The following is a 20,633-nucleotide window of genomic DNA, read 5'->3' as shown; positions in this document are numbered from 1 at the left end:
GAATTTCACGGCACCGGTAAAAAAGTTTCAATTATCAAATGGCCACAGAAAATTGTCAAGGCCCTTTTGCATTACTGTAAACTTATTTGGCGAAAAATTGAGCTATGGTCGCCTGCTTTTTAAACAAGAATAGTGGAACTGTGATTATTTTTTGTGTTTCCATCAATGCTTTATATTCTGTGCACTCTGTTCCAAGCATCAATGCAGAACTGCTCAAAAATGGTAAGAGCCTCCCCAGCATCCTTAAAGGCTGGTTCACAGTGGCGACTCGCAGAGGTCGCGCGGCTCGATTCGTCACGGAGGGGGAGACTGGCGACAAGCGCCGATCGACAGCGAGTGTTCACATCGGCATGTGACTCGCTTCACGACAACCCCTTCACCGAATGAGATTTGAACGAAGAGCCGACTTTCGCGCCTTTACGAACTCTGCTACACCGCTAGTGGTAGATCAATTCGGACTCATTTCGGGTATGAATATGTGCAATTATCCGCGAGGAAGTAGATTTTATGGTTATGCCCATGTTTGGGGCTGTTTCGACAGTCAAAAGCGCTCTATTTCAACGAAGACTGAAGCGGTGGTGGTGTGCGCGCTATTGTTTGCGGTTTCGCGCAATAGCAGATCACGAAATCACCTTATGCCAGAGCGTCGCGCACATGATAAAGAGTACGAGTACAAACACAAATTAGTACGTTTCACTCTTGCAGGGATCCTTGACATGTGTGCCCAACAACAGCGGCCGCAGTAATTCGTGCAAACGCGCGCATGCACACTTGAATTTTCCCGCCCAAAAAAGAAGGCAGAAGCGCCGCGGGTTGGCTGAGGAGTTCTGCGACTTCAAGTCGCGTCGCAAGAAATCTGTCAGTGAGCGACTCCCTCAAACTACCTCAAACGGGTCGCTGGCGACTCGTTCGGGTCGCCCCCTCCGTGGCGAATCGTGTCGCGCGACCTCCGCGAGTCGCTAGTGTGAACCAGCCTTAATGGTATGACACGATAGTGGTGGCGCCCCCTCACAAGCAGCCTGTGTGGCTAGTGAGGCTTCACTGCATGACGCGCTGAAGAGAACTTGACGGGCGTACATTTTTGAAGCAGGGGAAGAATCGCGTGGATGGAAGCACAGAAAATGTCCGGTACCGCAAATGAGCGTCTGAAATGTTGCACAGTTGCAATCGGTTAGCTGGCTGTTGTGCTGCCGATATCCACCATTTGCTGCCTCGGACATGGGGCATTGATAATATAAGTTTTTAACTAGCACCACTGACGTCATAGCATGCTGGCATGAGCTAGCGCGAATGGTGTAAAGCTCATAAAACTGAAATTAAGTAGTCTGCCTGTTATCTGAGACAAGGCCGTTCCTGTTTCGTCACACTTGCTGTTGCGCGCATGTCTGAGGCGCACGGTCAACTCCGCAACATGCAGTTCAGGTTTGAGGAGTGCTATTTTGACAATTACTGTCAATGCCAGTCATACCAGGATGTGGCCTAACGAGTCTCGCTGCGGCCTAACCAGTGCGAAGCCTGTAGTGCACATAGCCTTACAGGGGTGTTGACTCTTTCTATGCCATCAGTAAGACTTACCTGTATTTCCTAAAGTGGTCATATAGTTACGGACCAAAAGGAGGAAGAAGTGGGCAGTGGCGCTGGCAGGAACGCTTGCACTAGGCCTGCAACAATTCATTAAACGTCATCTCACTGTCATCCTTTTGGTCCGTAACACTACAATTCATTAAATGTCATCTACCATCGCTATCGGTCATGTTCTGTTGTCTTTCTTCACCGCCTTGCCGCATCGTAACATTTGGTTGGAGGTGTGAGGTACTTCATCATCACCCCATTATCCTGGTCCGGAGCTTCGGTGCCCTGCTTTTCTTGCCCCGTCGGCTGAAGGTTAGAAGGCATCGCATATCTTTTCCCCAGCCTGCCGGACCCAGCAAGACCTTGCCGTTCCTCCGCCCCGTCCCCCCGCCCCGACCACTAAACACGACGAAGGAGAGACTGACCCGAGACGCCACACATAACCACAAGACACAAGAAGGGACCCGAACGACCATATGTGACCCCACTGACCAGATGTACCGACTAAAGGCCCTACGACCAAAGACACCGCTACACTTCAAGACATCTTCCCCTGCCTATGCCATGCGGTGCGTGCCTTGGCCTCCGCCATTGAGTCGTGGGAATGTGTGGCCCAAGAGTCTCCTGGGCCAAAGTTCATTGGCAGGCCGTTCTATTCTTTCTTTTTTCTCTTCTCCACCCGTCCAGTCACGCCCATCGTCATGTCATAGAGTCATCAACATCGACAGACTTCCTCGTCCACGATCGGGACGATCGCTCGGTGGCCCCGGGTAGTGTTACGGACCAAAAGGAGGAAGAAGCGGGCAGTGGCGCTGGCAGGAGCGCTCGCGCTAGGCCCGCAACAATTCATTAAACGTCATCTCACTGTCATCCAGCATCTCCCTGTTCTCTGTTCTCCTGTTTTCATCGCTTGCTGCATTGTAACAATATTAACAAGCAGTGAGTTGCAAGTCTCTGAGGTCACGCAGAACAGAGAGCAGGCAGCTGCTGCCGTGGCTGCCAACCCCTACCTTAGGGCGCCGCCGGCCATCGCACCAATCATTGCGGCGGCTTGGCTTTACCCATTTTTCTATGTGTTCACTTGGTTTTATCTTCTCTCCCCGTTTTGGAGGTGCGCAGCTTCATAACTGTGTGCTGCCTTATCACTTAAGCCATCTGGGCCGTCACCATCGAGAATTTCAAGGTCTCGGTAGTGACGGCTAGATGCCAGCTCGCCCAGACACGGCAGTCTGTATTTTGAATTTTCCGTGGCAGAACCAACTCACATTCGAATTAACTGGCTTTTTTATACACAGACTTCTATGGTGCTTGGCCGGACTGAGCAATGGAGTTTAAATTATTCGGAAATGTAGATTAAAGAGATTTCACTGTATGTTGCCCAGGTTGCCTGGTGTGACACAGAAAGCCTAAATTCAACCAAGCTCTATGATTGTGGCTGCACTATCTAAGAGCAGCATGTCTGACATAGGCAGCACTTTTGAGATGGGAGTCCGACCCACCGGGACTCTTTGAATTCCAAGTTGGCAGCTCCTGCCAATTTGATCTTGACACGTGGTCTCGTGATGCCACAAAAACTGCCGACCCAGACGCGGGGGTCACTGCGGCACGAGCCTGGACACTTCAGACAAACACACAAAGGCCTAATAGTCTGAGAGCCCTAGTGCTAACGCACTAAAAAATGATAACATGCTCTTCAGGCTCAAATGAAAGAAACCTACTGCAGCAGTATTGATTCCAAGGCTATTACGCTCCACTCTTGAAATTACTTAAATGGCCCCATAATTTAGTACTGTATCTAGTTTTAAAATGAAAACTACAGAAAGTAGGTTAAGCAGCTTTGAGGTTCCCAGGGACAGCTGGCTTTAGGGCTTCTGTGCAGAGATTCTGTGGTATTTATGAAATTTTAAATGCAAAACCGGTACAGTGTCACCTCTAAGCACTCTGTTCAGCAGAGGAAGATCTGCTGACATACAAGATGTGCGAATCGGTGCAGGTGGTGTCGGTCCGGCCGTGGTTCAACCTATCCTTGCAGCAGCTGCAGCCCCGAGACCAGAGCCCCTGGCTCTGCCACGGATGTGGATCGGCTACTGGCTATACAGAGGACGCATATGATGGCGGCGGCTGCCTTCGGCTTCGCTTCTTGCCTGATGAAAACCAGCCCGAGGCTGTGCCTTACTTCAGGTGGGACATCCTGATGATCATCAGTCCAGATACGTTCACTGCAGAATGTCTCTCATATCTCCACGCTAATCCTGTCCTTCCCCAGCTTTGGCTACCCTATCCCTGCTGACCTCCTATTCTCATCCCCTCGCCTCACCCTCTGTTGGCGCTCTCTCTGGTGATCCACTCTGTTGAGCTGGAAGATGTTCGGTTATCTGCTGTTCACATTCCATGCTCTTCCCATGTCCGGACATTCACATTTCCAGATATCTTATGAATTGGGAAAGTGGCTTGGTAATGCTGATAACGATTTTCTACACAATGCTGTGCTTGTCAGAAGTACCGCAGTTTAGGTATTACCAAGGGAGCCTTCTTTTAAATGTTACATTTTATTGTTCTTTTATCGTAACCTTCCTTTATGTTTCTCTTTGCAGCAGTAAAACAGTAATACTTTGTTTAGATTTTTGAGCTCGGATTTTTGAGAGCACCTGGCATGATATCTGAACTTATCACATGGATGGTTTCATTTGTCATTGAACTCAGTGGGATCAGGCCAGTTCGTTGTTGTTCTGCAAGCCTCTTTTGACATGTGCCATCCTTCTGGCGTTTGTTGTATTGGTGTGGCCTGCACTACTTTGCCAAAAAACAGTTCTTATGGAATGCAAGTGTAGACCTGTTTTGTTTTACGAAGTGAGGGGAGAGAGTGGTTGTATGCGCAAAATAAAAAAAAAGTAAGAAAAGACGCTTTGACCATTCATTTGGCATGCTATAAAGTCATTGAATGCCCGGTAGAGCCTCTGAAAGCGGCACTTTTGATTTCAGACTGTGCAGCGAACATTAGGCACAGGGGAACTACTGTAAGAATTTTTCTGGCTAACAAGTCTAGTGCAGCCAAACACACATTCCTATGGGAGGCACACAGGGCAAGGCACTATTGCTGCCTCCTTTTTTTTTTATTGCGTAAGCAATACTATGAGAGGTTTGAGCCCATCGCGTAAACCCAGCCGGTAGCCATGTTTGACCTTTCACCTTTATAGAAGAAGAAAAAGAGAAAGAAAAAGAAAAACAAAAAGAAGGAAAAGAAGGATAAGTAGAAGGAAAAGAAGAAGAAAGAACAGAAAGAGAAGCTACGTCGGGTTTGCTTACGCAACCTACCGGGTTTAAAAAGGTAAACACCAGCTAATTTTTGATGGATGGGCACTTACAGATATAAACAGGCAGCAGTAGTGCTTCTCAGTTGCTGTGAACGTCACATGTGGCATAAACGGCCATGAAAGCAGTAAAAGAAAAAAAAACATGCTTGACTGGTAAGGGACTACATGTGACAAAAGTGAAAGATATTGCTTTTGAATTGCAGTAAAGTCATGCTGTATGTGGTGTCTGAGGGAACATGTTTGACGGTGATTGAGGGAGCCTGAAGGCAGACAACCAAAAGGTGATCTAAAAGCAGAGAACTGCGTAAAAGCTCCAGAGATGACTGTGAGCTATGGACTGGCCAGGTCTACAGGTTGAAAGCTGCATAGGTGTGATTTTTGGAGGAGGGGTGGCTACACCCCTAACACTCTAACCTTTACTCTGTCAGATCTGTGCCATCATCCTTAAATGTGCAAGGTTATGGCCATGTTAGTTTTCCGACGATAGTGGCAGCTGAGGACCCATGATGTGTACAGTAAAAGCTCGTTAATTCGAACTTCACGGGACTGGGAAAAAAGTTTGAATTATCCGATGTTCGAATTTTCGAATGGCCTCGAAAAAACTGACCAGAACCATTTGTATTACGGTAAATGTACCGTATTTAGTTGCGTAACGAACTCGCTCACATAATGAACCCACCCAGCCCCGATTTGTGCCTAAAAATCAGAAAAAAAAAAATAAAGGTGTCAGTCGTTAGCGCGTTTCTCCATTTCGCGCCGTCACGGTCCACAATACATTTCTTGGCAGTGCGTCAAGATGCTGCCCAGCGATAACGGCATGTTTATCTTTTGACTTTAGCTCCTGCAGGGGGGAGGGAAGCGGAAGCGAACTTGGCAAAGTGCCAGCGCTTGTCCGGTTGTGTCAAGCCTCCTTTTCAAAAAGTATGTTCGCTTTATCCATGCTATGAGCGACTGGGACGGGCGGCGCCGTCTACTGCCTCTCCAATCATCGGAACGAACGGTGCTAAAAACCGGCGTCATGATCGCGGCTGACTCGCGTGCTTCTGTTGACGACTGATGGGTGGAAGGATGGATGGCTATCGCAAAAAAAAAAAAGGGGTTTAGCCCATAGTGCTCGTCCAAGACCATAGCCTTTTATAGGCGTTGGCTGGGACTGCGCCAACAGTACTTATCCCTATTTCCAAATTAACAGGGTTGGAATTAACTAGTATTTCGTTGCAAGCTACGGAGGTTGCGCAGAAGAGAGAGCAGGCAGCCGCCGCCGCGCGGCCATGCACTGACCTTGCAGCGGCTGCCGTCCCCTCCCTCCAACACCTCCGGCCGCCACGCCGGTCATGGTGCCATTTAAGTTTTACTCACTGTTCCATGGTTTTACCTGGTTCCATCTTCTGTCCCTGCTTTGGATGTGCACAGTCTCTAATTATGCCTACCGATCGCGGAGGTGTTTCTTTACTTTTTTTTCTTTTCTTTTCTTTTTTTTTTTTTTGCCGCGTGATGTGCGCCAAGCCGCCCAGACATGGTGATGCGTAGTTCGAATCACCCGCAGTGGAACCGACTCGCATTCGAGTTAACGGGCTTTTTTATACACAGATCTCTATGGAGCTTGGCCGGACCAAGTAGTGCAGTTCGAATTATCCGAAAATTCGAATTATCAAGGTTCGAATTAACGAGCTTTCACTGTACCAAGAGCTGCTTACTTGTCACTATTACCACCGGAAAGTCTGGGACTTGAGGAAACGTTGTGAGAAGTGCATCTTCGCATCATTTCCAATTCTGCAACCATGTCAAAGCTCGTTTTGTTTTTTAAGGGTTCAATAGTTTGTATATGCTGTGATTTCATCACACCAAAATAAATGTTTTGTAACCATTCCTAATATTTTTGCTGCCCTTTGGTCATAGGGGCCTTGGTAGGAGGGGGTTGGGGAGTTTGGGGTGACGGGGGCTGCGTTGGAACTTGGTCCCCTCTAATGCAGAACTCTGCGAACACCTATGCTTGTCCATTCATTTCATTTATTTCATCCTTAAATGCCTGAGGGCATTACATAAGGAGGGGCTACAGTTGGAGAAATACACGCATGATGAAAGCAGGCATAATGAACACAAACACTACAAATTATAAAAGACAAGAAAAATCAATCAACAAATAAAGAGCATCACGGTATTCGTGGAAAAAAAAAATGCACGTGTGGCACAAGCACAGTTGAAAGTCAATGAATGATTGATGATAACGGCGAAAAAATGTTTACACATCATGGAAATGATTGGCGAGTTTTGTGCAAAATGTTTGCAATCGTCGCATAAAACTATGTCGTTAGGCAGAGTGTTCCAGAGAGTTATCGCGTCGGGGAAAAAAGAATTGTTCATAGCTGAAGTGCGGCTCCTGATACCTGCTATAGGGAGGCTGTGGCTTAGGCGATTGAATGTTCTGAGCTGTGGTTGTAGCAATGGCTGTCTGAAAGCAGGATGGTAAAAGAAACTGTGCAGTAGGCAAAGATAGGAGGTGATGCGGCAGGACTTAAAGGGACTATGAAATGCCTAAAATGAGGTAAACCAAATCGGCCGAGAGATAGGTACTCCCCCGCAAGTCAATTCATCGCAAGAATTTTTCAGCTAGCTTCAATAATACCAGAGATATCTGCAATTAAATATAGTGCTCCTTCTCTCCCCCCTCAACTCAACACTTCAAGACACCAGAAAAAAATGAAGAAAACAGCTCGGGAACTCTGCCCTGCCCATGAAACATTGTAGGGTGACGCTTGATTCACAGATTTCCGGTTGTCGCGCCTGTTTTCCCGAGCGTCGCCCACGCATTCACCGGTCTCTTCCTTTCCTTTCTCATCTGCGTTTGCATAGCTTTCAACCTTCTCTTGTGTCTTCCTATGCCACCAGTTTCTTCGGTTGCTTGACCTCTCGGAATTGTGTGCGACAGCAGCCCAAACGACCCGAGTCATTCGTGAGCGTATGCCTGCAGGTGGGCAGACTGCTGTCCACACACACCAGCGGCCGCCGCGGAGGAGCACTTACCTTCATATCCCTGTCTCATTCAGCGCAAGTTAGCGTGCACTCCTGTTGAGTACGGCTTTCTACAAGACCCCTTTCTTCTCTCGCACTGCCAAAATCAGTCTCCAGTGTCAGTAGCTTTGGTACAGTCTCCTGCAGTTTGACCAACGATGGCCGATCTCCTCGCGGAGTTGGCGCGATAGCAATGACACTGCATGGATGCTGGCAGACGAGCATGCGAGTTGCACGCGTGCAAACATGTCGTCGTTTTTAGCCAGGAGTGCTTTCATGGTGGTCGGCGATAGGCGTCTCTTGTGGTGCATAACAAATGGAACTATACATATCATCGGCGAGAGCAGACTGATGATTGCTACAAAGTTTGGATATCGGATTACAGGTGAGCACGAATTATTCGTCCGTGAATCTTAAGAATTGAGATTAACAAATAGGGTAGTGTAATGTTTTTTTTCGTTGAAGTCCTTTTGCACATCGTTTAGGAAGTGCCAATGCATGACATGCACGCGTGTTTTATCTCATGTGTACGCATCGTCCGAGCCAGAATTGATGGCTCAAAACATCAGCAAAACAGCTCGGCAAATGCAGTTCGGCAGTGCAGGTTATCACCGATTTCAGCAGCTATACTCAAGAATCGCGCACAGGAGCGCGCGAGCAGCATACGCTAGAGAGGCGGCGAAACGGCTTATTCCAAAATGTCGTCTACCTTGGCTTCAATGCCGAACAAAGGCCTAGCGACAACCAGTGAGCGGCGCACAATCGGAATGCTGTTGGTCGCAGCTCTCACGGACGGCATCTCTGCAATAACCTGGCGGAATCCGGTGTTGCACTTAACCGGTGCAAATTTGTATACTTTCGTGATGCAGCTGAGGGCAGACCTTTTTTGACACACATTCTATTTAATTATCAACCCGCCGCACAAATGGTCGATGCTGCAAAGACTAGACGGGACTACAGTACGCTGTTGCTGTGCTGTCGGTTGGTACACGAAGGTTGACGCTGCCTATTTTATGTGCTGCTCCTGAAGTATGATTCGAAGCAGAAGTGTACAATTGGTACGGTGTTGAATCAGACCAGCTCGTGCTCTTTTCGCACTCTGGTGCTCGCGCGCACTTTCAGTCAGGCGCCACCACCTTCTCGGTGAACATCACGAACCCAAGTGCCAAGCTCAGGGGTTCACACATACATTGCATGCAGCACTCGAGCAGACAACTTTTGCAGCTACCAGAAGCGTGTTCATGATGATGTGGCTGCAGTCAATGGCAGCCTGTCATGGCCTGTCACTCTCGGTAGATGTGACATAGGTACTGACGGCAGATTAGTTCAAATCTCACCACCATGCGAGAACCGAGCAGCCCGCAAATTTCAAAAAACGAAGTTTTTAAAAATTAATAATAAATTGCTGTCTTTGTTTCAAGGAATCGTATTTTGGGAGAACGCTCGGAAGCATTCGTTCTACACATTCAAAACATTTATTAGTGACCTCTCTAGCCATTTCGTACTCCCTTGAAGAGTGGGTGGGGAGATAGAGCTTTTAAGTGCAGTGATGCTGATTTCTTTGGAGTATTCAGAAGTGATGAAGCGGGTTGCACGATTTTGGATGGCTTCCAGTTCGGCAGTGAGGTAGGCTTGAGATGGGTACCAGATGGATGATGCAAATTCTAGTTTGGGACGGACGAACATTTGTCAAGCCGGTTTTTTTCACTTTTGGGGGTGCTGATTTGAGGTTTTGCCCCAGATAACCTAGAACACGTGAGGCATCGGAGCATACTGTTTGGACATGATTTACCCAAGATAACGAAGATAAGAGACGTAATCTAATGTACCTGTAGGGTGATGTTTTGGTAACCAGGGTAGCGTTAGTGTTGTATGAATGCTGAATTACTGAGCGTTTGTGGGAGAACGACAAGAGTTGGCATTTGTCCAGGCTCAAAGGCAAGTGTCACAACCATGTGGCTATTGTATCAATGTCTTTTTTTAGTAGGTGGCTACCGGTGAGGTGACGAATGAGGCTGTACATGACGCAGTCGTCCGCAAAGAGTCATAGTTTAGTGTCTATATTAGCTGGGAGATCATTGATGCAAATGAGGAAGAGTTGTGGGGTTAGGCTGGCTCCCTGAGGGGCACCTGAAGTAACATCAGAAAAGGATGAGCAGTAGCCATTCCCTGCGCCCATGAAGAAATTGGTGGTTTCAGTTCATTAGATCAGCAGGGATGCCTAGATAGGAAAGTTTCGCGAGCAAGTGTAAGTGTGGAACACTGTCGAAGGCCTTAGAAAAATTTAAAAATATGGCGTCAAATTGAAAGTTTTCATTCATAAAGCGAAGGATGTCATGAGTGAATTTAGCCAATTGAGTTTCGCAGGAGTAGGGTTTTCGAAAACCGTGTTGATGGTGATAAAAGAAGTTTATGGAATCAAGATGGCTCATTAGGCTGGATGATATAACATGTTCTAGCAATTTGGAAGGGATGCTGGTTAAAAACATAGGGTGAAAAATGGGAGAATTTGTGCGATCACTTTTTTTTTTAAATCTGTACAATTTTTGCTATTTTCCAGTCATCGGAGACGTCTCCGGATTATAATGATTGGGCAAATATTAGATAATACTACACTGGTATTTCTTAAGAGTTTGCTGTTGATGTGGTCTCAACCTGCCGATGAAGAAGTCTTGAGCGAACTGACTAGATTTGCTGCGCCTGTCAGGGTGACTGTAATTTGGAGCATGGTTACTGTTGAGATGGCTGGAAAAAGATTGGGACTGCCAGCTGCTGGGGAGAGCACTGAACAGAAATATTCATTTAGGATTATTGCGCTCTTTTCACTGTCTCTTTGTTTGCAGTTAATGTCTAGAAGCTCAATTCTATTGAGTCGTATCTTAGGGGAGAGAATGTGCCAGAATTCCTTGGGGCTTGTTTGGAGGATTGAATGTAAATTGGAGGAAAAAGCTTCTCCTTGGTGGAGGCCATTTTTTTTTATATTCTTTTGCACATTAACGATACCGTTCCCATGCTGTGGGATCTTTTTCTTTGTGCTGAGTATTTTTCCTTTGCTAGGGGCTCCTCCTTGGTGGCCATTTCAGTACCTGAGTGATAGCGATGACAAGTGTACTAGCTGGCAGGCCTATCCCCAGCACATTCGTATTCTATTTAATACCGCTCTGTTCTGGTATTGCTCTGGAATGGCAAAAAACTGTTTTGGTTGGCTCTTTTCCTTCCTCTGCCAACCTTATTTGGGTAACTTTTTATTCCATCAAAGCTATTTCATACGCTGGCCAATGCTAATATTGTGCCCAACAATTTGCTTTAGATATAATACATGCTGCACTGTCCCTGCCTGTCCTACTAGGCTGCTAACACTTAGAGCAAAAAGAAGGATTTGAAGTTCGCTGTAATCCGGACGTAGGTGAACAGTGCTCTGGTTATTTGCATTAGCATTAGTACCTCTGCAAGTTGTCTGTGATAATATATGTAGCGGTTTCTCTCTACAAACTTTCCAGTTCAAAATGCAAGGGAACTGTTTGATAGTAAAAAACTATGCTACCACAAATGAAAATGTCCAAGGATTTGCACGATAGCATATAATATGGGTCGTTTCATCAAAAAGCTGGGGCTGTAGTACTGTGGCAGCAGTCTGAAGAAAGACCCGATTGGTCAATGGTGCCATGATATGTCATAACCACATGACCTCGTGCAGGATCATTTCAAACACCCTACATTCTGATAGAGCTAACAAATTTGTGGAGTGTCCAAATGAAGCCGAAATTGGCTAGGTGGTTCTTTTATTGAGGATAGTATTTCTTTTCCTCCTCTCTGATCCTTAAGTGCAATTGTTACTTATGTGCCTGTTATAACCAACCTTGTTCATGTGACTCCTCCCCCCCTATGTAATGCCTGAAAGGGCCTTTAGGGTATATAAATAAGTAAATAAAAAGGAGTAGAAGTGCTTTATTAAAATAAACTTGTTGCCATTGGGGTTCGAACCCAGGACATCCATACATGCAAGGTGAGCATTGAACGCACAGCCACACAGGGTCGTTAGGGCGAACGCATAGGCTAAGAAGGGTCATGGGTACCAGGAGTGTTAGAGGGGCACCTTGTGAATGTGTCGTGTGTGTGACTTACAATTTTTTTTTTTTTTTTAATTTTCACGCAGCAGGGTGTTGTGAAAAAAAGGCCATGCACAGCTTTGTGACTGTTGTATGTAGATTTTACACATTTACACACAAAAAAAAAATTGTCTTTTAATATTTTTTTTTTTTGAGGCACAGTCTACTGTTGGAGACGGGTGTATTGTGCATAACGGTACTGGTGCATACTTGTAGGTGACATTGAAGACAACAGCAAGGGCAGAACTTGTAGTATCGGAGCAGAACTGACGACGGCACCTTTGCTGTGTTCAGAATTCACAGCTGTACATGCATTCGGGCTACATTTTCTGTATAGTTCTGCACTTCGTGAAGAAGGCAGAGAGCAATGCCGAGGGTTCGTTTTGCTGAAGGGAATCCGGATGCCTCAGATTTTTTTTCTTGCAACCATTTGCCGTTTCGAGATGGGGAAGTGACACTTTTTCTTTAAAAAATTAGGTCTTAACTTGTTCTGCCATGTTTTTCTGACCCAGGGCCAGCCATATACTTATTTCAAAATGCAGGTTTCGATTATTTTTAACAAAAAGCTGTTTTACAAAAGGCTGCTTTGATTCACTGGGTTTTATTTATTTTTAATACCCTTAGGGCCCAGCTGGGTTGTTACAGAGGGGAGTGGAATACAAGACAAAATTTGAGGAATAAGAGAAAAGCACAGGCAAATATATAAGGGTGCAAATCGAAAGATAATAAACAGTGAAAAATGATCAGTTAGGAACACTGTAATGTACAGTAAGAGTATTCTTAAACAATTTTATATCGATTATAGATACCAGCACTGCAGGAAGGTGGTTCCAATCAATAATCGAGCGTGGGAGGAATGAATTGTTGAGAGCATTTGTGGGACATATTGAGGATCAAGATTTATTATGATGGTCCACACAAGGTGTGGTGTGAGAAGGATGCGGAAGGAAATGGCCGTGAAGTGTATTTATGTAGCAGACATAGTTGGCGTATCTGACATCTCACTGAGAGAGCAGAGAAGTGTAAGGTTTTTTTCATGTTAGTTGTGCTGGCGGTACGGGGGTAATTATGGAGTATGTAAAGCAGCATTCACATGAGCGCTCAAATCCCGCTCTAAGCGAGGGCGACTGTGCTGATGTCACGCCTTTAAGAGGCTGCTGGGGGTTGCAGCTTCCGGTTTTTCGCCGCCTGCCACTGTCTCCGGGCTGGGGGGACATCTTAGCCAGCCGGTACAAACGCTCCCCAACTCCCCGAGAGACCCCGAGAGGGAAAAAGAAGCGCGCTGCGAGGTGCGAGCAGATAAGATCTACCCCACTCGGGCCTTATGTATTTGACCCTTCTTCCACGGGCCCCTTCCGTTTCAGACGAGTTTTCTTATTTTATTTTTCATGCTTTTTTTCATTGAACTTGTTTCCCTGACTGGTAACGAAACGTTAGTAGGTCAGAAACGGCTGTCTTGTGTACTTCTTCGTTCCTGTCTTGCTGCGTGCGGCTTGAAACAGTTGACATCTCTCTTCGGCGACTCATCATTGTCCGTGTGAATGCATGATTTCGGGTGCGGGGGCGAGTTTGCCCAGCCCGTGACGTCGTGCTCCTCCTTTCCACATCCATCCCCGCGGGTCTCCCCCGTGTGGATCCCGCTTAAGGAGTAGATCGATTCTGAATAGCTTCGACTAGAGGTTATTAGAAACCTTTCAGTGAATTGTGCCATAATGCTGGCTTTCATGTCAACATTTGAATGTTTACTTTATTGTATGGACCTGTGAGGCTACAAGCTTTAGAAAGCTTGCAAGCATGATTTTTTTTTTCTTTTTTTGGCAGGTTGTTTGGGTTCGATATCCCACTGGGTCACCTGATGGTCAGCTACACATTCAAGCAGCAGAAACCCAACGGCACGATAACGAATGATATTGTGCTGCTCTTGAAGGTCAAGTCTGCCGAAGGAAAAGAAGACCAGCTCAAGCTGGGTGTTATCATTGACGTGCCCAGTACAGAGCACTACATCGCGGCACGCGACATCTCAGACTCTGGATTCAACACCAACTTGGAGGATGCTTCTGGAAGTTGCTGGGTTACCAGGTATGATGTGGACAGTTTATTGTGAACAATTTATTGTTGCTTTACAGGATTTAAAGGGGCACTGGGGCAAGTTAAAGCTGGCCTACATTGATAAATTATACTACAATGGTGTAATAGAGTCTACTTTACCTAAAAGAAGAGCAAAAAAAAAAAAAAAGTATGTAAAAACAGGTATACCCACTATTGCCTGTTTCGTAGGTATGAACTTCAATGATATCAATATAGTTTTATGAAAATCTCTGATGCTGGAATGCACTGTAGCTCACTTCTATGCGGCAGTTACAAGCCTTCTTTGTTATCAGCTTCATGAGTTTGAATCGATTGGTGGGAGGGGAAAAAAAAGGCTCACTTTTGAATCTATCTTCCGCTTAAAAAATGCCAAGAAGGCTACAAAGAGCAAAAGTTTTTCTTTATGATGTATAAAAGATAGATGGAGTTGTTCTCGTTTAGTGTAAAGCTTGATGTGGCATTTGAACAAACTGTGTGCCTGCTTCAAGTATGAAGGAAGCAAAATTACCCAGTTTTGACAATCACAACATTGCATAGTGAGGGATAATTTGTTACATTTAAATATAATGTGGCAGGCGGACACAGTGGCACTGCCCTCCTTGGACACCGCCAAGGGGAGGTGATGGGTGGCAAAAAATGTGCCAGGCCTCTTGAGCAAATTTGCTGAGCACTTAATCAGTCGAAGAGCACTAGAGATGGGAAAGACGGCTCACTTTAGTGAGCGTATCAGAGCGGCTCTGCTCACTAAAGTGAGCCGGCTCACTTGAACGGCTCACTGGCTTACTTACATCTGTAGAAGTGAGTAGGTCGCTCAGAAGGGGCCGGATCTTATATATATATATTAATAGTGACAAAAAGTAAAATCAATTTTGGCCCTCACTTGGCACAGCAAGCGGTGGCATTTAGCATCAGTTTCTGCCTGCGGTTGTGGTTGCAGTTGCGGTTTCTGCCTGTTGAGATGACTAAGGAAGGTGCTACGAAAGAACGCTAAACATTCGAACCACTTCGCTCTGCTTTTCTCCTCTCCTGAGCATGGCTCCACTCCGGACACTAAAAAACAGCGCGTACCAAGCACGCTTGGAGTACGACAACATTGGCCTCGATTCCCTGACGCCCGGCCTCGAGCAACGTTACTAGATTGGCCTCGAGGGCGTCAGGGGAGGATGGCCCCGAACCGTCCCGTCGAACCAGATAGATTTGGATAGTTGGCACCTTTTATGTTCTGCAGCTAGAGGCACGCACACTCAAAAGTGCGACTTCTGCGTCATCTATTAGCGGTGAGAAAAAGCAACTTTCTCCGCCCACGGCCGCCTCGATCGGCGCGCGATCGTGACGGGCCGCGACCATGCTCTGCGCGCAGCCTCTGCGATCTTCTCCGGGAGGCGTTGGATCTGGCGGCATGCCGTTCAGTTTTTGACGTTTAGTGTTTGCCTTTCCGTGCCTTCTTTCTTTTTTTTTTTCCCCGCTCTTTTTGTCTTCCTCTATTTCACGAAGCCGATGGCCGCACTCTTTCTGTGCCAGTTCTAGTCTTTCCCTCTCATTCCTTTTCTTTCGCTCTCCTCTTCTTTACTCCCCCCTTCAGTGGCATCGGGTGTCTTACTGCATTACGCATACAGAGTCAAATGGATTGCCGCGGACCACTTTACACAGCGGACGAGTACGAGTAGTACCGGTCCCCACTCATCGGCATGGAACGAAACCACAAAACTGCAAGACAAAAAAAAAAAAGTGCGGGCACCAGCAGCAGTGCGCCCGCGGTACCCGCGGGAAGATCTGAAGGCAATGGGTTGGTTGTGACACTGACAAGGAAGAGCTGTATAGTTGCTTTTTCGCTTTGCGTTTTGAGAAATCTCACCCAGCTCCGACAGACAAGGCTCACTGAACGAGAGAGGACCGGCTTTTCAAAAGGACCGCCGTTCCAGCCATCTAGCAGATCTCTATCCATAAAATAAAAGCAAAAGAACCACCTCACTTGCTCTCCAAAAGAACGGCACACTCTGCTCAAAAGACAGCCGAGGGCGAGGACATTATTGCGAATCCTGTGAGAAAGGGCAGGAGGTTGCTTTCTCGCATCACTAATAGATGGCGCGGTTGTCGCACCAGCCTGTGACGGAAAGGTTCACTGAACGAGGGAACCAGCTACCAGCTCTCCGAAAGATCCGATGGCTCCGACGGATCCGGCTCCGACTTCACGGAGCCAAATGGCTCACCTGCTCTTTGAAAGGAGCGGTTCCGAAGATCCGGCTTGCTCCGGAGCGACCCATCCCTAAAGAGCACGTTTCCTGAGAATGCGGTCTAGGCTCTCAGGGCTTCATTTGCTTGTTTGTTTTTATGTTCATAGAGGCATTATAGGGAACTGAAACGCCACCTCCATACCACCCCACTGTTAATGTCCTAGCACCAATCCTTGGCAAAGAAGGAATTGCCAGTTTAGACAGTTATTCCTTCTCAAATTCATATGTTAACCTCCCGAAGTCTTGTAGTTACAAAACTGATCTTTTTTTGTGAACACTGCACCGTAGAAGGCGGATGGCAAGGTGCAGTCTGTAAGTAAATACTAGTCAAGATAGTGCACGCAACTCTGAATGAGCCACCTACAGGGTAGCAGGGTAGCATTGCTCAAATTGTGAGGAGTAAACTTCATAGGACCAAAGAGATTTTGAAACGGAATTCATCTTCCACCACACCTTGCATTGAGCAAGTTTTGAGATGCAACTTTCTTGTAGGAGCTTCAACACTGTAATAGGGATGTTGTGCGAAACGTGGTTAAAGGAAATATCAGGCAAAAGCTTCAAAGGTTGCTGGTAAATGGGTTCAGTGTGTAGAATGAATGCTTTCGAGCATTAGCCCAAAGTACAGTTAAAACTCGATTTAACAAAGTTGAGGGGAGCCGCAAAATACTGGGTGCGCGGGGTGTTTGAGGATGCTATTTTTGCTTCAGGCAGGGAAAAATATCTCCAGCAAAAATAGACATATTTTCACCAAAATTTGGGAAATACTTCTCTTACTGTTTGTTTTCACAATTACTCTATGATTCTGCCACCTGCGGCAATAACAAATTCAATTCGGCTTCGGAAACGGCTGCATGCAAGGATCAAGTGGTCCTTAGAGATGCTGGCCATTGAGTCAGCAATGGCGGCCTTGAGAGAGCTTTTTGTATTATGTGGCTTGGCCTCTCTCTCAATGATGCCTCAGACATAATAGTCGAGTGGATTCAAATCTGGAGAACTAGGAGGCCACAAGCTGGGGGGGATGTGATCATAGAATGTGTCGGCCAGCTTCTCCTGGGTGACGCAGGCGGTGTGGGCAGGGGCCGAATCTTGCTGAAAGGCGTAAGGTCTTCCTTTCGAAACAGTATCAATCTAGGGCTTCAGAACAATGGCAAGCACCTCCACGTACGCGGCAGCAATAATGTGGAGTCCTTTCTGCAAAAAAGTGTGGTGGCTTGACGTCCTTCTCATTGTTGCCGACTGCTAACACCATCACAGAAGGAAATTTTGTATGCATCATTGTAGGCACTTCATCAGCGCTTGTGCAAAGCCACCTGTCGTTACGGTGATTAGCTTTTTGGTCTTGGTCAAAGTTCTTTTCATCTGAAAAAGAAAAAAAAAAAAAAGAAAAACGGCATTTTAGGTTCCTCGGGTCTCTTTAACATGCCTATCGAGCGCTTGGACTAAAGCAGACGATTCTCCCACATTTTATCGGACAAGAATTGGCCTCAAGTCCTCGTGCACAGCGAGCCTGACAGTTGGCTGTGCGACTTGGAGCTCCTTTGCAATGGCCCGCATTGACACTTCCCTAGGTCGTCGCTCGCGATGACAGCCGCTGAAGAAAATCAGGTATTCTGACGGCGTCTGACCACTGAATGTGCTATTTTCTTTTCGCCACAGATGCGACGTCATCGCCAAAGCACGTCAGCTCTGTCCGCACCTTTTTTAACGATAGACTTAGCTACATTCAGAAAGTTGGAAATTTCGAAGTCGCTTTGGTGCGCGGCAAGTGCGATGAGGACTGCATGGCATTTCATTTCCTGCATCAACTTGTACGCTTCTATTTTTGAACGATAAGGGGTCAACCAACAAGAAGAACAAGTTCAGGGATCAGAAGGGGAGCATCATTTTTCATTATCTCTGGTGCTGGTGCGGCTAGCTCAGAAATACTTGCAGCAGCGTGACGAATCTTAGAATACCTACTATTTCTCATTTTCTCTACTGATTAAGTTTGCTTGCACATCACTGCGTAATGACAAGCATCTCATTATAACCTGATGCACACCATTCATGTTTTCTGCTCCGAGTAAAAAAACCAAACTGTCATTTCAATTTTCTTTACATGTGTGTGTCGTCTGTTGATGCCTGTCATTTGACAGCGCTGAACACCAGCTTATTGAATTTTCAACTGCCACTGTTCGCAGGACGTACTGGGTCAAAGACCTTAAGAGCAGTGCCACTCTTGACGAGATCGGAATTTTGTTTGTTCTGTCAGCCGCAAATGCCTGCTTGCTGGGTAGACTTGTCGTGAAACGACCAGACAACACAGTCGGCGCTGAACCAGCCAGGGACAGTGGCTCAGAGGACTCGGGTCCCGACATGGATGCATTTAGTGACGAAGACAGCGTTGAGAAGCTGGAAAATGTAGTGACTGAAAGTGAAAATAATGTCACAGTGTAATGTGAACGATGTTGTCCTGCAGTATTCAACTCGGTTTGTAAGGCGCGGAAACACTGTGTATGAAAAACAAGGACTGTAGCATGTATACGCATTATTGGTCTTGAATTAACAATATAGTTGGCAAATTTTTTGATCCTACATAGAATTATTAATTTTTTTTTTCCTGCTTTTTTTTCTCTTCCGGTGTGCTCAGTAGTGAGCCCAACTTTCAGCATATGCATAATAATAGGTCTCAAAATTAATGCTTAGTGCTGTTTGCGGATGCAACTTACTATAGGGGTTTAGTTACTAGTTGATTTTTTTGCATTAAACTTCCATAGAAATACAGATGCTCTAGATAGGATTTCAGTCTACAATGTTGAGTTTAGCAGCCAAATGCAGGTTCTATGCATATGATGCTTTAACAGGTTACTGTTGGTATTTTCCTTAACCTGCAAAAAAGCTTTTGTGGCCTTGGAAATAAATAAGAGCAGTGCGACACACGTCTTCCTTTGCATGCATTGAAATGCTTAGCTCTAGTGTGCTCGTATGCGTGCACGGTTGTACGCGACATGGAACTAGCTATAATCAATCTCCACCCAAGCACAGCAGTTGGTACGAATGAGGGTATTCCCTGCAGCTGTTGGCTGGACTGAGATGGGTGTTGGTTGCAGTTATACATCTAAACATTGCTGACATGGCAATGAAGTAATCAGATTTTTGTTACATGCACAGAAAACTTTGTAATGTTCTAGTTCAATGTACCTTGCATTTTTTTTTGTGGCATCCATTACTTTGCTAGAGGCTGTTTCACTGTGTGGAAGTCGTACTTGCTCGTTCTGGAATCTGCTTCACATTACGGGATACCCTTAAAGCACTGTTTAGAGCAGGGGTTCTCAAATGTTTCACGGGCTGCTTTTGTGGGTTCCGCGAAATCATACAGGACTAGCCCTCGCTCTCTACACTTCTCCTTACCCACTTCTTGCTGTGCACGCTGACAACAATGCCCAATTTGTTAAAACCCAGTTTAGAGTGTTAGCTTTTCTAATCCTAGTTCATTCTTCAGTTTTGCGTCATCAGTGTAAGCACCGTCTGCAGATCAGACCTTGGGATCGCACCAGTGTGCAGTGCCCCGCAGGCACACTCGTGCGCAAGGCGACTGAAGGCTTGGGCTGCATGGCCGAGTGTTCCAAGGTAAGGAAGAGAAGTGTGAATGTGTCAGTGGGTGTTTTTCTGGGAGTTCCGACGGCACTGCCAGCAAGCCCATTAGTGCCATAAAACCAGTATCTGCCAAAATACAGTAGAACCTTGCTATAGTAAACTTGGATATAATAATTCGGAGTTCATCTTCCATAGATGACTGTACATTTTTGCCCTGTTATGTAGACATTCTTGGTTATAATTGGTTTTAGTGAAGTGCATCTGGCCATGGTGACATACTTCCCACCGTCTGACATCGCCACAGGTGTGTTGCCTAGGACCTTGAGGCGAATTCTTCTTTATTGGAAAAAAACAGAAAATAATGTAATAATAAAATCACTGTTTTCTTTGATGGCTTTACCACCAGACTCACCAGCACTCGGGAGAAGCAAACTTTATGTTGGTCTTGGAGCTATGACAAAACGCAGCTCGTAGGAAAAACAAAAAGTAAAGTTAGCTACAAACTTGGAAAGAAGGTGGCACGGTCCGTTCAGAAAGTAAACGAGAGTAACATAGCAGCGATAAAAAGGGAAGAGGAAAAAACGGCCAAACATTTCCAGCATGAGGCAGCGGTGGCCAGAAGTAGAGGAGTGGTGTGTGCAGTCTTGCAGCGCTAGACTGTCGCCAAATTTCTCGTCTACTGCCTCTGAAAAGGCAGAAACAGCAGAAGATGACACCATGCTAATGCA

General features: G+C 46.2%; 1 protein-coding gene across 1 annotated transcript in view; it reads left to right on the top strand.

The window, feature by feature from the left end:
- The window catches only part of LOC146188017 (cytosolic endo-beta-N-acetylglucosaminidase-like), a 34,472-nt gene extending 14,238 nt beyond the window's left edge, over window positions 1-20,234 (top strand). Inside the window, exons 7-9 of the mRNA XM_084603592.1 lie at window positions 3,566-3,753; window positions 13,829-14,086; window positions 18,510-20,234. Coding sequence (XP_084459718.1) covers window positions 3,566-3,753; window positions 13,829-14,086; window positions 18,510-18,765 — 702 coding nt within the window. The 3' untranslated portion in view covers window positions 18,766-20,234. The remainder of the gene's footprint in view (window positions 1-3,565; window positions 3,754-13,828; window positions 14,087-18,509) is intronic.
- Window positions 20,235-20,633: the final 399 nt, after the last annotated feature.

The sequence above is a fragment of the Amblyomma maculatum genome, chromosome 5, assembly GCF_055883805.1.
Source record: "Amblyomma maculatum isolate TAMU_Amacu chromosome 5, ASM5588380v1, whole genome shotgun sequence".
NCBI lineage: Eukaryota > Metazoa > Arthropoda > Arachnida > Ixodida > Ixodidae > Amblyomma > Amblyomma maculatum.
The sequence above is the reverse complement of the archived record's forward strand: the minus strand, read 5'-3'. Positions and strand labels throughout refer to the sequence as shown.